General features: G+C 43.1%; 1 protein-coding gene across 6 annotated transcripts in view; it reads left to right on the top strand.

Annotated features, from left to right (window-relative positions):
• Positions 1-15,399, top strand: part of LOC140739250 (START domain-containing protein 10-like) — a 167,110-nt gene that overhangs the window by 97,748 nt on the left and 53,963 nt on the right. For all 6 annotated transcript variants that reach the window (XR_012101588.1, XM_073067379.1, XM_073067381.1 and 3 more), the window contains exon 3: positions 8,442-8,589. Coding sequence is in view for 5 of the 6 variants with exons in the window: in XM_073067379.1 (XP_072923480.1) it covers positions 8,442-8,589 (148 nt within the window). In the remaining variant the exon portion in view is untranslated. The remainder of the gene's footprint in view (positions 1-8,441; positions 8,590-15,399) is intronic.

Genomic DNA, 15,399 nt, shown 5'->3' with positions numbered 1-15,399 from the left:
TCCTCCTTTCTTTCTCCCTAGGCCTCCCGTCCCAGGATCCTTTCCCTTCTCCAGCTCTGTATCACTTTCACCAATCACCTCTCCAGCTCTCAGCTTCACCCCCACCCCCTCCGGTCTTCTCCTATCATTTGGCATTTTCACCTCCCCCTCCTACTTTCAAATCTCTTACTATCTTTCCTGTCAGTTAGTCCTGACGAAGGGTCTCGTCCCAAAACATCGACAGCACTTCTCCCTATAGATGCTGCCTGGTCTGCTGCGTTCCACCAGCATTTTTTGTGTGTGTTGCTGCTTATTGGTTGTATGGGCCCAGGAGTCAAAGTGTGCTGAAGAGCTACAGATGGATTACTCGCATTAAAAAGTGACAGACTGAACCACAGGGAAATGTAAAGAGTTGACGCTTGTCTGTCTGTCAATTTCAAAAGAGTGCATTCTTCATTGGGCAATCTTTATTAAAATGATTTCTCTAACAAGTTGTGTTCAAGTATAAGGCCAAGTTTATTGTCATTCCACACATGTAAATACCTAGAGAAACATCATTCCTCTAGGGCAAAGGTGCAAAACACAGTATATACAGTCACATACAGAACATATAAGAAAACCATGAGTTATAGGAGCAGGATTAGGCCATTTGGCCCATTGAGTCTACTCCACCATTCTATCATGGCTGATCCATTTCCCTCTCAGCCCCATTCTCCTGCCTTCTCCGCATTTCCCTTCATGTCCCGACTAATGAAGAATCTGTCAACCTCCGCCTTAGGTATACCCAATGACTTGGTTTCTACTGACGCCCGAATCAACAAATTCTACAGATTCTATATTCTCTGGCTAAAGACATTCCTCCTCATCTCCGTTCTGAATAGGCATTCCTCTATTCTGAGGCTGTGTCCTCTGGTCTTAGACTCCCCCACTATAGGAAACATCCACTCTGTCGAGGCCTTCCACCATTCGATAGGTTTCAATGAGATCCCGCTCAATCTTCTGAATTTCAGTGAGTACAGGCCCAGAGTCATCAACGCTCCTCATGTGATAGGCCTTTCAATTCTGGAATAATTTTCGTGAGCCTCCTTTGAGCCCACTTCAACGTCAGCACATCCTTTCTAAGATAAGGGGCCAAAAACCACTCACAATATTCAAAGTGAGGCCTCACCAGTGACTTATAAAGCCTCAACATTACATCCTTGCTTTTATATTCTAGACCTCTGAAAATGAGTGCCAAACTTGCATTTGCCATCCTTATCACTGACTCAATCTGCATATTAACCTTTTAAAAACCCTGCACAAGGACTAAGTCCCGTTGCACCTTGGATTTTTGAATTTTCTCTCCATTTAGAAAATAGTCTACACTTTTATTTCTTCCGCCAAAGTGCATGACCATATGACCATACACTTCCCGACACTCTATTGTCAATGGCCTTACGATCCAGCACACAGAGTCACAAAATAATATTAGCACTTCTCCTTGGGTGGCATGGCTGAAGATTAATGGCGCGTGGGATGTTGTGCAGGAGTCATGTTTCTGTAAGAACAAGCATGCAACAGGCCCTCATTTCATCTCACACTGGGTCAATTGCAGATGAAGGTGATCCAGTCTGGGAGAGCCGGCCTGCTGGGATTAGTCTTTAACCAAGCCTGGGTTCCAGTTCATTTGCCATCCTTTTGTTTTCCCTCACAGTACTTTCAAAGCCTCCTCCCCTGAGTCACTGTGACAGGTGTATGAGGGATTGATCTATGCAATAACCTGAGGCTACACGAATCCTCTGCTGCCGGTCTCACTAATGAACTGGACTTACCGTATTTTGTGTTATTAATGTCCAACAGGGTCTTGTAAACGTAAGAAAAACATGTAAGACAAACACTTGCACCATTTGTTGGACCCGGAGAGGTGGCTGTGACTATGTGCACCGCCATCTTACTGGAAGACCCATTGAATTTCCATCTTTGACTAGCAAAAATGACAACCAGAGATACAAGGGCAGGCAGTGATAGTTGAAATTAAAAGGGTTATAATGAGATAGTTTTCCTCATTCACTTTGAACAGTAAACCAAGTGACATGACAGTGCAACGCATAATACTTTAAAAATTAGTGTTTGAATTTCACTGAAAGGAGCACCACAGGTGGTGTGAGCTGTGAGATCTCTGAGCGGCCAGCTGCAGCTAGTTTGTTAGTGAATCAGAGCTAAGCTGCCTGGTTTTGTCTGTCCACCCACTGTGCACTTTGACAGCTCCCAAAAGGGTGACGTGCTCCCTATAATCTAATCAGCGAGGAGTTAATTACTGCTGTCACTGCCATCGCTCTACAAAAAGAAATAAAGCTGCCTAGGTTTCCATCAGGTTTACTAAAGGGTAGCTCCCACCTCCCCACCTCCTCACTTGTCATCCTGAAGCGCCAACTGGCACGTGTTGAACAGACTGACTTCCAGCCAGGATCCTGTCCAGTGATGTTAGGGCTATGCTCATGCACAGTGCTAGAAGCCAAACTCCCTGTACATGATAACATTTTAAAATCCATAGTCAATCAAATCATATAGCACAGAATGAGTGTAAGACCATAAGCTACAGGAGCAGAATTAGGCCATTTGGCCCATTGAGTCTGTTCTGCCATTTTATCATGGCTGATCCATTTCCCTCCATAATGCCCTGTCCATCTCTGATAGCTTTTCACTGGCCTCTCTCGTTTTTAAGTGTCCCTAACATTCAGAAACAATTTAAAGATTTCCAAGTTTTATTTTAATTCCTAATGTTAATCAAAACCTATACTAAAAGAATCAAGATATCACAATAAATTAAAGAAATAAACCAGTTCACCTCACTTAAAACAGTTTCAGAGACCTCATTTAAATGCTACTCAATCTGGCCAAGATGCATCCTGATTGTCTGTTCAGCACATCAGTTTTTCATTTCCCCATAAAGTAATAGAATTATACAGTGTAGGAACAGGCCCTAAAGCCCACCTCAACGATGCGGACTAATATGTCTATCCAAGCCAGTCACATTTGTCTGCTACTGGCCCATATCCCTCTGCATCTTTCCTTACAATGCACCTGCTAAGATAATTGTAATTGTATCTACCTTGACAATTTCCGGTGACAACTCATTCCACATACCTACCACCATTTGGGGGACACCCTTTGGTCTCTCTTAAACCTTTCCCCCTTGCACCTTAAATATATCCCCTTAAATAGACTCCCCTAACCTGCAGAAAAATACGTGATCAGCCCCCTTACTATGAGGCCCTTCATTGGTCAGTGTCGACCATGGATATTGCATCCTAGGTATCCACACAAGGCAGGGCAGTACAATATGGAGAGCAAGCTGGCTCCCCCTCTCCATGCAGCTGATGAATCCAGAGGAACACCAGAGACGAATACAGTTTGGCATCAGTGGTGTCACGGGACTTGTCAGTCAGCACTGAACTCAATGTATGTACGCCGTCCAGATGCTTCCCATGCCTTCCCCATGAGTGGGCATGGCTACAAGGCAGTGGAGATCTGAGATCAGAGATTTCCTTCCAGATGACCTGCCAACCATGGCTGACAAACCCCATCTGCCTGAAGTGACTGGTTTTAAGGCACCAGTAACCCACCTTTGCCCCTTCTCCTGTCGGTAGAAACAGTTCTGCTGAGCTTAGTGCCTAAGCCACACATGAAGGCCAGGAGTTGGAGTTAGTTTTCAGAGGCTATTTGAGACGCACACCATTGGGAGTATTTAATGGGTCATGGGAGATTATCCCCATTACTACCCCTGGCTATAACAACCTTAAGGGACCCACTCCCTCCCTTTATCTAAACTCATCATAATTTTATATGCATCTATAAGGCTAACTCTCCTTCTCCTATACTCCACTTACTGATGAATTCAGTGGTGGAGCATCTCATTTCAAAATTACAATTTACAAAGTCAAGGTCTTTGAAGGTTACAAGGAAATATTGATGGTTTCCCATGGGCATACAGCAAGAAGCAAACTTAATGGTACATTTATTATCAAAATACATATACATGTTACTAAATACTAAATTGATATTAATTTTCTAGCAGGTATTTACAGAATAAAATCTTTTTTTTTCAAAAACTGGTTAGGACCCACAAGCACCAATGTGCAGAAACAGACAAACTATTCAAATGAAACGGGTACTGAAAACATGAGTCCATGAGGTTCGTGGAAGTTGAGTCCAGTCCACCTTCTCACCAGGAAGATCACACAGCACAGGAGATGTAAGGCCTAGGCTTTTTAATGGTTTTTGAGAGATTTCCTGTTCAAGTAGGGTTTTCCAGGACAGTATCTTAAATAAGCACACATTACAGCAGGTGTGCATCTCTGAATGCACAACACGTTGAACATTGAAGAAGATGGGTAGAAAATCATGAACACACACTCAGTGGCCACTTTAATAGGTACAGATGCTACCTCATAAAGTGGCCACTGAACGTAATTCTGGAAATCTCACCCTTGCAGTGGATTAGTAACCCTGGCAGGCTCCCTTCACTCCATAGCTCCAAAGGTGTAGGTTTAACTCTCACCTCTGTTGTCATATGTGTAGAATTTGCATATTCTCCCCGTGAACATATGGCTTTCTTCAAGTTCAAGTTTAATTGTCATTTAACCATACACGAATAGAGCCGAATAAAACACCTCTACCATGGTGCCATGGTGCAAAATACAGTACAAACAGTTATACACAGCACAGGGCACATATAGTATACGAGACAGCAAACACATACAGGATTTCATAAGATACAGTCACAAAAAAATATATATACCCCGAGTTATGAATGTTGTAGAAATCTGCAGTCAGTCACAGTACAGCTTGTCTTCTACCACACAACGTGTTCCTTCCAGATCCCAAAAATTTCATTGGCCAGTGTAAATTGCTCCTGTTGTGCTGGTGCATGGTAGAAGTTCAGGTCAAGCCAGATTCATTGCGATGTCCATAAATACAGCAAATGATACCGTGAAAAGTTTGCTTGCATCAGCATCTCAGGCAGATTGATTCAGACAATAACTGAACATAGGTTTTACATGACAGTGGGAAAAAAAAGGCAAAACAAGACATTAGTGATATAAAAAAATCAGTGGTAGTGCAAGAGATGGTGTATAGTGTTCCAATATGTATCTAGGGATAGAGCATGGTAATTGGCCATTTCAGCCCAGTTGAATTACCCCCATGTGGCCAATTACCCAACTAATCTGTACATCTTTGGAATATGGGAGGAAGGCAGAACACCTGAAGGAAACCCACGTGGTCATTAGGAAAACATACAAACAATGGTGGAGTTGAAACCAGTCGCTGGTAGTATAATAGCATTATCCTAACCGCTCAGCTACCATGGCGTCCTAAATGTGTATGCTATACGTGACTGCACAGCACATAGCTGGGGTAGGGTTAGAAATAGGGAACCTAAGTGGGCAGTAGATGAGAATGTGGAAAGAAAAATATTGTGTAGGGTTAATTCAAGTGGGTAATTGATAGCTGCCGTGCCTATCTGTACTGTGTGTTTCCATGACTCTGTTCCCCTGCCCCTTCACTGTATTCTGTGATACCATCCCAGCTGGACCACTGCTGAACCTGACAGCAGTTGACAAGTGCCCGCTCCAATCTAATTGCAGCGGGCAGCAGGATGCGAGGATGTGTGAGACGGCTGTGGTAGCTCTCTCTGTGCTTACACCATCTGTGGTGGCGCAGCTGAGATCAAACCCAAGCGGACTAGTTGGAGCACATCTTTGTCCCATCACCACATGTTGCTATGATGATTATTTATTGAAGAAGACCTTTGCAGTTACTTGCACTTTACCCAACACTGATCAGGCCAATATTCCCACTGAGCAAACTTCAATTACTTTATTAACTATTAACTATATTTCATCTCAGTTCCAGAGATTAGGTGCTTCTGTATATAACATTAGAGAAACCAATTAAGTTATATTGCTCAGCTGTGTATGAAATCGGACCAAAGTTATATTGCTAATAGCAAAAGCATATCAATAACTCACACTTTACATGGACCGAACTTGCTAACTCAACCTTTTTTTAATAGGGCAGTAAGATTTTTATTTGGAGCAGTTATGTTTTATTTTTGAGTTTATAAAGAATTACAGGCACTTTCTTTTTCACTATTTAAATAATTTGTAGTTTTTGAAATTAGTTTAAGACAAGCCAATATATTTGTTGATGAATCCCCTGCTGATAAAAAGGCTACTGAACTGTCAGGTGTCTTTAATTAGCTCCATTAAGAAAGGCAAATCAGTTAACAAGCATCTGGTGAATTTTGTTTCGCGAAGGTTGCAACATTTTTCCTGGCTTGTGATTTTCAAACTCGGAAACAAGTTAAGGTTAATCAGGATGTCCTTGCGCAGGATTCCCTAAAGGTTAGTTTGCAGACTGAGTGCATAGTGAGGAAGGCAAATGCAACGTTAGCATTCAGTTTGAAGAAATAGAATATTAAAACTAGTATGTAATGTTGAGCAAACACGAGGAAATCTGTAGATGCTGGAAATTCAAACAACACACACAAAATGCTGGTGGAACACAGCAGGCCAGGCAGCATATATAAGGAGAAGCACTGTCAACGTTTCAGGCCGAGACCCTTCATCAGGACTAACTGAAAGGAGAGAAATGAAAATGTAATGTTGAGGTTTTGTAAGGCACTGGTGAGGCCTCACTCAGAGTATTGTGAGCAGTTTTTGGCCTCTTATCTAAGAAAGGATGTGATGACATTGGAGAGATTTCAAAGGAGGGTCATGAAAATGATTCTGTAATTGAAAGGCTTACCATTTGCTCGATGGCTCCGGACCTGTACTCACTGGAATTCAGAAGAATGAGGGGTTTCTCATTGAAACTTACTGAATGTTGAAAGACCGAGATAGAGTGGATGTTTCCTGTAGTGGGGGGAGCTAGAATCAGAGGACACATTCTCAGAATAAAGGGATGTCTATTTAGAACAGAGATAAGGAAGAATTTCTTTAGCTAGAGACTGATGAATCTGTGGAATTTGTTGCCACAGGTGGCTGTGGAAGCTAAGTCATTGGGTATATTTAAGGCAGAGGTTGATAGGTTCATTTTAGTCAGGGCATGAAGGGATACAGGGTGAAGGCAGGAGACTGCGGCTGAAAGGGAAATGGATCAGCCAGTGTGAAATATGGAGCACACTCGGTGGGCACATGGCCTAATTGTACTCTTATATCTTATAGTCTAATGATGTCATGTCAGGTGACAATAGGCAAGACAATTATTATAGGAGATATTAAAACTTCAAAATTTTCCCATTATGTTTCCATCTCTAGCACCCATTTCTTGTGGTGGCATAAAGGTGGAAGAGGTTTAGGCAGAATGATGCCATTGTGGTACTGTGCTGATCAAACATACTGGCATTAAATTGGTGTTATGATTTAGTTTTAGCTGTAGCTTAATAGTTGGAAACTCACCTAGTAATTGGATGGTTATGGCATTTAAGTTCTACTGCATAGACATGAGTTCAAAAATAAAGTTTAAAGGTTAGAGATTAGCTTTACCTGGCACGTGTACATCCAATTACACAGTGAAATATGTCATTTCATGCGGCAGCACAAAGCTTTACTGTACAGGAGGCTTGGGTTCAATTCCTGCAGTTGCTTGTATGTTCTCCATGTGACCATGTGGGTTTCCTCTGGGTGCTCCAGTTTCCTCCCTCAGTCCATAGATGTTCTGGCTAATTGGACATTGTAAATTGTCCTATGATTAGGCTAGAGTTGAATTGGGAGGGGGGGGGCGTGGTTGCTCGGCAGGGTGGCTCAAATGGCCTATTCCACTCTGTATCTCAATAAATGAATAAATAAATTTGTGTCAGCAGCCTGAGGTTTGTACTGGAAGCAGCCTGCAGGTGTCACCATGCTTCCAGCACCAATAGAGTATGTCCATAACTTAGTAGCCCTAACTTGTATGTGTTTGGAAAACTGGAAGAAAACAGAACACCAAGGGGAAACTCACGGGGTCACGAGGAGAACATACAGTCTCCTTTCAGACACCACCGGGAATTGAGTCCCCATTGGTAAACAATGATCACTGGCACCGTAAAGCATTGTTCACACCACTACGTTACCCAATGCAGTGCAGAAGAAATTCCACATTAGTTGAGATAACTACCCTTAAACTAAGCCATGATCCCAGTTGCTCATTGGACTAGATTTAGGAGAGGAGTAGAAAGATATCAAGCAACCTGACCAAGATTACAACCTCAGACATCACTCCAAAGTGTTTATCTGACTGTTATCATGTTGCACTTTGTTGGAGCTTCCATGTTTTCTGCATGACAATAATGGCTTTACCTTGTCTGATGCAAAATGCCTTGAAGAAAACTGCAATGAAATTTGGAGCCTGCCAGTCCTTCTTTATGATTTACCTGGTTCTGTATTAATTTTAGAAACTTGCCAAACATCTTGCTCATCTGTCAATATTTCTTGTTCCAGATGAGAATTAACTGCAAGGATATTCCAGCAGAGACTCTTTATGATGTTCTTCATGACACACACTACAGGAAGAAATGGGACACGAACATGATTGAGACTTACGATATTGGCCGACTAACGGTGAATGCAGATGTTGGGTATTATTCCTGTGAGTAACCATTAAGACTGCATACAAGAAATACTGTAGATGCCAGAACTTTTGAACAATTCATACTCAAAATGCTGAAGGAACTCAGTAGGTCAGGCAGCATCTGTGAAGAAAAATGAACAGTTGATATTTTGGGCCCTGCTGAAGGGTCTTGGCCCAAAATGTCAACTGTTCATCTACCTCCATAGATGCTGCCTGACCTGCTGAGTTCCTCCAACATTTTGTGGATGTTACAGGAAGACCAGATTTTTTTTAAAAAAAACATGTGATGTAATTATTTGGAGGGTGAACTGGCTTGCTGAAGCAACTCAGTGCAAAATGCCACCTGATTAAAAGTGGTTTGCAAATGTATGATCAAGTAACCTGAAAATAAATACACACAGGAGTGGACCACCAGGCCCTTGAAGCCTGCCCTGTCATTCAGTAAAAGTTCAAAGTAAATTTATTTCCAAGCTCTGTATATGTTGCCATATCCTGCCTTGAGATGCAGTTAAATGGAAAAAGAAATACAATAGAATTTGCATAACCGATACCATCGTCAATATGTGCCATGTCGTATGATGTAGGCGACCATGGTCTTGACCATGAATATTCTTGGCAAATATTTCTATAGGAGTGGTTTGCCATTGCCTTTTCTGGGTAGTGTCTTTACAAGATGAATGACCCCAGCCAGTCTTCGGAAACTGTCTGCCTCTCGTCAGTGGTTGCAAAACTAGGACTTGTGATCTGCACCGGCTGCTCATACGACCATCCACCACCTGCTCCCATGACTTCTCATGACCCTGATCAGGGGGCTAAGTAGGTGCTACACCTTGCCCAAGGGTAACCCGCAGGCTAGCGAAGGGAAGGAATGCCTTACAACTCTTTTGATAGAGATATATCTCCTTCCCACCACCCTAACAACAGTCGTACTATACATAAACAAAGACTGACAAACAACCAATGTTCAAAAGGCAAACTGCAAATAAAAAAATAGTAGTCATCAATTGAGTTGGAAACAGTCCTTGAAAGAATCTGTTCAGAGTAGTGGTGATTGAAGTTATCCACAGCGGTTCAGGAGGCTGATGGTTATAGGGTAATAACAATTCCTGAACCTGTTGATGTGGCAAGAGGGCACTGCCTGGATAGTGGAGGCCTTTGGCAATGGTTGCTGTGTTCTTGTGCTGTGCTCTGTGTAAATGTATTTAATGCTGGGGAGGGGCTTTCCCTGTGATGACTGCCTCAGAACCCCTTGAGTGCCAGTTTGCCATAGCCCTCAATTTCTCAATCACTCAAATATGTATCTATCTCCATGTAAAGTATATCTAACGATGAAGTCAAGTTCACGTTTGTCATCTAACTGTACATATACTGTACGCATTTCTCCAGACAATGTGCACCCTTAAAACATATATCACACATAGTACATAAACCAAAATATTATTCGATAAATAGGTTAATAAAAATATGCTTCAAAATGCATGTACTAAAGTGCAGCACAGGTAAACAATTAAACAGTAAGCCGTACAGTAAACAGCTCACTGTCCTAGTGAAGTCAGCTTGGTGGCAGGGTAGTCATTAGTCTCACAGCCTGGGGGAGGGAGTTGTTACCCAGTCTGTCAGTCTCAGTCCTGATGCTCCTGTACCTCCTTCCTGATGGTGGTGGGTTAAAGAGATTGTGCGATGGGAGGTAGGGTCCTCAATAATGCTTTGTCCCTTTGTTTGTAACTCTCCCAGTAAATGATAGAAATAGGAGGGAGGAGGGAGACCCTGATGATCCTCTTGATGAATCCTGTTGACTTCTGAAGGATCATGTGGTCTGATACCTTGCAGCTCCCAATGATGCAGCCAGACAGGACACTCTCAATGGTGCACCTGCAGAGAACTGTTAGAAAGGGAGCCGGGAGCCTTGCTTACCTCAGTCTCCTCTGAAAGTGTAGACACTGCTGTGCCTTCTTGACTAGTGAGGAGATGTGTGAGTCTAGGTTAGATTGTCTATTGTGTGCACTCCAAGGAATTTTTATCTTCAGTCTCTCTATGGCAGAGCTGTTGATGTGCAATGAAGAGTGGTCAACCTGTGTTTTCCTGAAATCCACAACATCTCTTTTGTCTTGTCCACATTGAGACTCAGGTCAATGTTCCTGCACCATTTGACAAGCCTCTCTACCTCCTCTCTGTGTGCTGACTCATCATTGTTGGTGATGAGGCCAACTACTGTTGTATCGTTAGTGAACTTGTTGATGCAGTTTGAGCTGAATCTGGCAGTGCAGTCAGGAGTCACAGCGGACTGAGCACACAGCCCTGGTGTGGTACAGTGTGATGTGATGGCACCAGTGCTCAGCATGATGGAGTGCGAGATATTGCTAACAACTCAGAGTGACTGGGGTCTTTTGATAAGAAGTCCAAGATAAGTTACAGAGAGGGATGTTGAGTCCCAGTGAGGACAGTTTACTTACCAGCCTCCTAGGGAAGATCGTGTTAAATACCGAGCTGAACTTGATGAACAACATCCTGGTGTGTGAGGCATCATCTTCTTGGTGGGGCAGGACAGAGTAGAGAGTCAAGGCTATGGCATCATCAGTGGACCGATTTGAGCAGCAGGCAAACTGGAAATGTTCCAATGTAGCTGGAAGGTGGGATTTTACACTGTCCATTACCAGCAGCTCAAAGCACTTCATGATTGTTGAAGTCAGTGCTACCAGGTGGTAATCATTTAGGCCAGTTACCATTTCCCTCTTGGGCACCAGGATGATTGTGGCTGCCTTGCAGGGGCAGTGGACTGTTTCAAAGTGATATTAAAGATATCTGTTAAGACCTCTGTTAGCTGGGCCACACAGTCCCTCAACACCTCACCAAGTATGTTGTCTGGCCCTGCAGTGTCGTATAGGTTTACCCTGGCTAGGATCCTCCTCATCTTGGGTGTGGCCAGACAGGGTGCCTATTCCTCAGGAAAAGAGGAGGCTTCCCTCGATGGCATAACGTTCAGCTGGTCAGAGAAACCATTCAGTTTATCAGGAAGAGAGGTGTCGCTGTCATTGATGCATAGGGTGGACTTGTAATCGTTTATGGTTTGCATACCTTGCCCACATGCACCATGTGTCCATGGTATCAGAAGGTTGTTCTGAGAACCTTCAGTGCATACTCATGCTTTGCCTTCCTGATGCCATGGGAGAGCGCAGATCTTGCTGACCATGAGGTCGACCTGTTGCCCAATCTAAAGGCAGTGTCCCAATCCCTCAGTAGTGTACAAATCGCTGCAGACAACCAAGATTTCTGGTTTGTCCTGGCAGTGTCATGTTTAATCATGGTAACGTCCTCAATGCACTTTCCTATGTAGCCAGTCACCGATCTTGCATATTCATCAGTGTTGATGTAATGATTACAGGTTTACAGTATCCTGTCGGATGAATACAGCCAACTCCCTGAGTATGCTCCAGTCCGTACTTTCAAAGCATCCTTGCAGCACCCAGGGAGCACCTTCTGCCCAGTTCCTGAACTCCCTGTGAACTGGTTTGACTTGTTGGTATCTATGCAGGGATTAGCAAAAAGGTTATGTGGCCTGACTATCCGAGGGCAGGGGATAGCCTTAAAGGCTCCACAAACTTTGATATCAATCAGGTCTATTATATTCCTCCCCATATTATCAGGCCTTCACCATTCTCAAGGGCAGAGAATTCCAGAAATTTGCCACCCTGTGAGAGAAGATATTTCAATACAGTTCAGTTTAAAATTACCATCCCCTTCCTCTGTATCCCTGTGTTTGAGATTCCCCCAACTGGAAAGATGAAATTACATCAGAAAACTCCAGTTACTCAGCAGGCCAGGCAATGTATGGAGAGAAAACAAAGTTTGTATTTCAGGTCAATGACCCGTCATCAGATTTTTCTTCCAAAAGGTCAGTCTGAGAACTGTTTGTGGCTACTTCATTATGGCTTGTACTGGAGAATGAGGAGATAATCGATCAGTTACAGGGAAAGGGTCATCTCTAAGTTTCATGAGGCGGGTAGCTGGGTGACTGTCAGGAGAGGGAATGGGATGGTAAGTAGGCAAATAGGGCAGGGTACCCCTGTGGCCATTCCACTCAATAACAAGTACACTGTTTTGGATACTGTTATGTGGGGTAACTGTGGAGAGGAATGCCATGGAGACCAGGTTACTATCATTGAGTCTGGGTGCATGGTGCAGAAGGGAAAGAGGGAGAAGAGTGGAGCAGCAGTGGGAGAGGACTCAATAGTCAGAGGCACAGGCAGAAGATTCTGTGGACGTGAAGGGGGCACCTGGATGGTACGTTGCCTCCCAGGTGCCAGGGTCCGGGACGTCTCGGATGGCATCCACAACATTTTGGAGGGGGAGAGGGAACAGCCAGATGTCTTGGTACAGACTGGTCCCTATGACATAGGAAGGAAAAGCAAAGAGGTCCTGAAGAGAGAATTTAGAGAGCTGGCCAGAAAGTTGAGAAGGTAGAAATATCTGGATTGATACCTGTGCCATGCACCAGTGAGGGTAGAAACAGGGTGATTTGGCAGATAAACAGGAAATAGAAAAGGTGTGTCAAAAAGGCAATGTCATTATAGTCATGGGAGATTGTAACATACAGGTGAATTGGGAAAATCAAGGTGGTAATGGATCTCAAGAGAGTGAATTTGTTGAATGCCTATGCTTTTTAGAGCAACTTGTCATTGAGTCTACTAAGGGAACAGCTATCCTGGATCAGGTGTTATGTAATGAACCAGAGGTGATTAGGGAGCCTAAGGAAACCTCATAAAGCAGTAATCAAAACATGATTAAGTTTAACTTGAAGTTTGAAAGGGAGAAAGTAAAGTCTGATTTAGCAGTATTTCAGTGGAGTAAAGGAAATTACAGTGGTGTGAGAGAGGAGTTGCCTAAAGTAAATTGGAAGGAGATGTTGGCAGGGGTGACAGCAGAGTAGCAATGGCTTGAGTTTCCAGGAAAAATTAGGAAGATGTAGGATAAACGTATTCCAAAATTAAAGAAATACTCAAATGACATAATAGTACAACCATAAGAGGTGTACAAGATGATGAGAGGCATTGATCGTGTGGATAGTCAGAGGCTTCTTCCCAGGGCTGAAATGGTTGCCACAAGAGGACACAGGTTTAAGCTGCTGGGGAGTACGTACAGAGGAGATGTCAGGGATAGGTTTTTTATGTAGAGAGTGATGAGTGCATGGAATGGGAACGGTGGTGGAGGCGGATACGATAGGGTCTTTTAAGAGGCTTTTAGATAGGTACATGGAGCTTAGTAAAATAGAGAGCTATAGGTAAGCCTAGTAATTTCTAAGGTAGGGACATATTCGGCACAACTTTATGGGCTGAGGGGCCTGTATTGTGCTGTAGGTTTTCTATGTTTCATAACTGTCAAGGAAGTCAAAGCTGATGTAAAAGCAAAACAAAGGACATACAGAGAACATAAAGAGGACATAAAGAGTATTCACCCCTCTTGGAAGTTTTCAGGTTTTCATGTTTAACAACATTGAATCACAGTGGATTTAATTCGGCTTTTTTGACACTGATCAACAGAAAAATACTTCTTTTGTGTCGAAATGGAAACAGTGCAAAGTCAACTAAATTAATTACAAATATAAAGCACAAAATAATCGATTACATAAGTATTCACCCCCTTTAATATGACACACCAAATTAACACTGGTGAAGCCAATTTGCCTTAGAAGTCACATAATTAGTTAAATGGAGATCACCTGTGTGCAGTCAAGGTGCTTCAATCGATTGTAGTGAAAATACACCCGTATCTGGAAGGTCCAATTGCTGGAGTGTCAGTATCTTGGCAAGAACTACACCATGAAGCCAAAAGAACACTGAGCAACTATGCGAAAACATTATTGAAAAACAAAAGTCAGGAGATGGATATAAGAAAATTTTCAAGTCATTGAATATCATTGAATATCCCTTGGAGTACAGTTAAGTCATCGTCAAGGAATGGAAAGAATATGGCACAGCTGTAAATCTGCCTAGAGCAGGCCATCCTCAAAAACTGAGTGATTATGCAAGAAGGGGACAAGTGAGGGAGGCCACCAAGAGAAATATGACAATTCTAGAGGAGTTGCAAGTTTCAATGGCTGAGATGCGAGAGACTGCGCATACAACAACTGCTGTACGGGTGCTTCATCAGTCGCAGCATTATGGGAGAGTGGCGAAGAGAAAGCCACTGTTGAAAAAAACTCACAAGAAATCTCAGAGTTTGCCAGAATGCATGTAGGAGGCTCTGAAGTCAGCTGGAAGAAGGTTCTGTGGTCTGGTGGAACCAAAATTGAGCTTTTTCGCCATCAGATTAAGCACTATGTTTGGCATAAACCAAACGCTGCATATCATCAAAAACACACCGTCAGGCATAGTGATGGCTGCATTATGCTGTGGAGATGCTTTACTGCACCAGGCACTAGAAGGCTTGTGAAGGTAGATGGTAAAATGAATTCAGCAAAATACGGAGAAATCCTGGAGGAAAACCTGATGCAGTCTGCAAGAGAACTGCGACTTGGGAGATTTGTTTTCCGGCAAGACAATGACACCAAGCATAAAGTCAAAACTACACAGGAATGGCTTAAAAACAACAAAGTTAATGTCCTGGTGTAGCCAAGGCAAAGTCCAGACGTCAATCCAATTGAGAATTTGTTGCTGGATGTGAAAATGGCTGTTCACTCATGATCCCCATGCAATCTGACAGAGCTTGAACAGTTTTGCAAAGAAGAATGGGGAAAAATTGCAGTGTCCTAGATGTGCAAAGCTGACAGAGACCTGTCCACACAGACACAAGCCTGTAATTGCTATCAAAGGTACATCTACTTAATGCTGA

Source organism: Hemitrygon akajei, chromosome 15, assembly GCF_048418815.1.
Source record: "Hemitrygon akajei chromosome 15, sHemAka1.3, whole genome shotgun sequence".
Lineage (NCBI taxonomy): Eukaryota > Metazoa > Chordata > Chondrichthyes > Myliobatiformes > Dasyatidae > Hemitrygon > Hemitrygon akajei.
The sequence above is the reverse complement of the archived record's forward strand: the minus strand, read 5'-3'. Positions and strand labels throughout refer to the sequence as shown.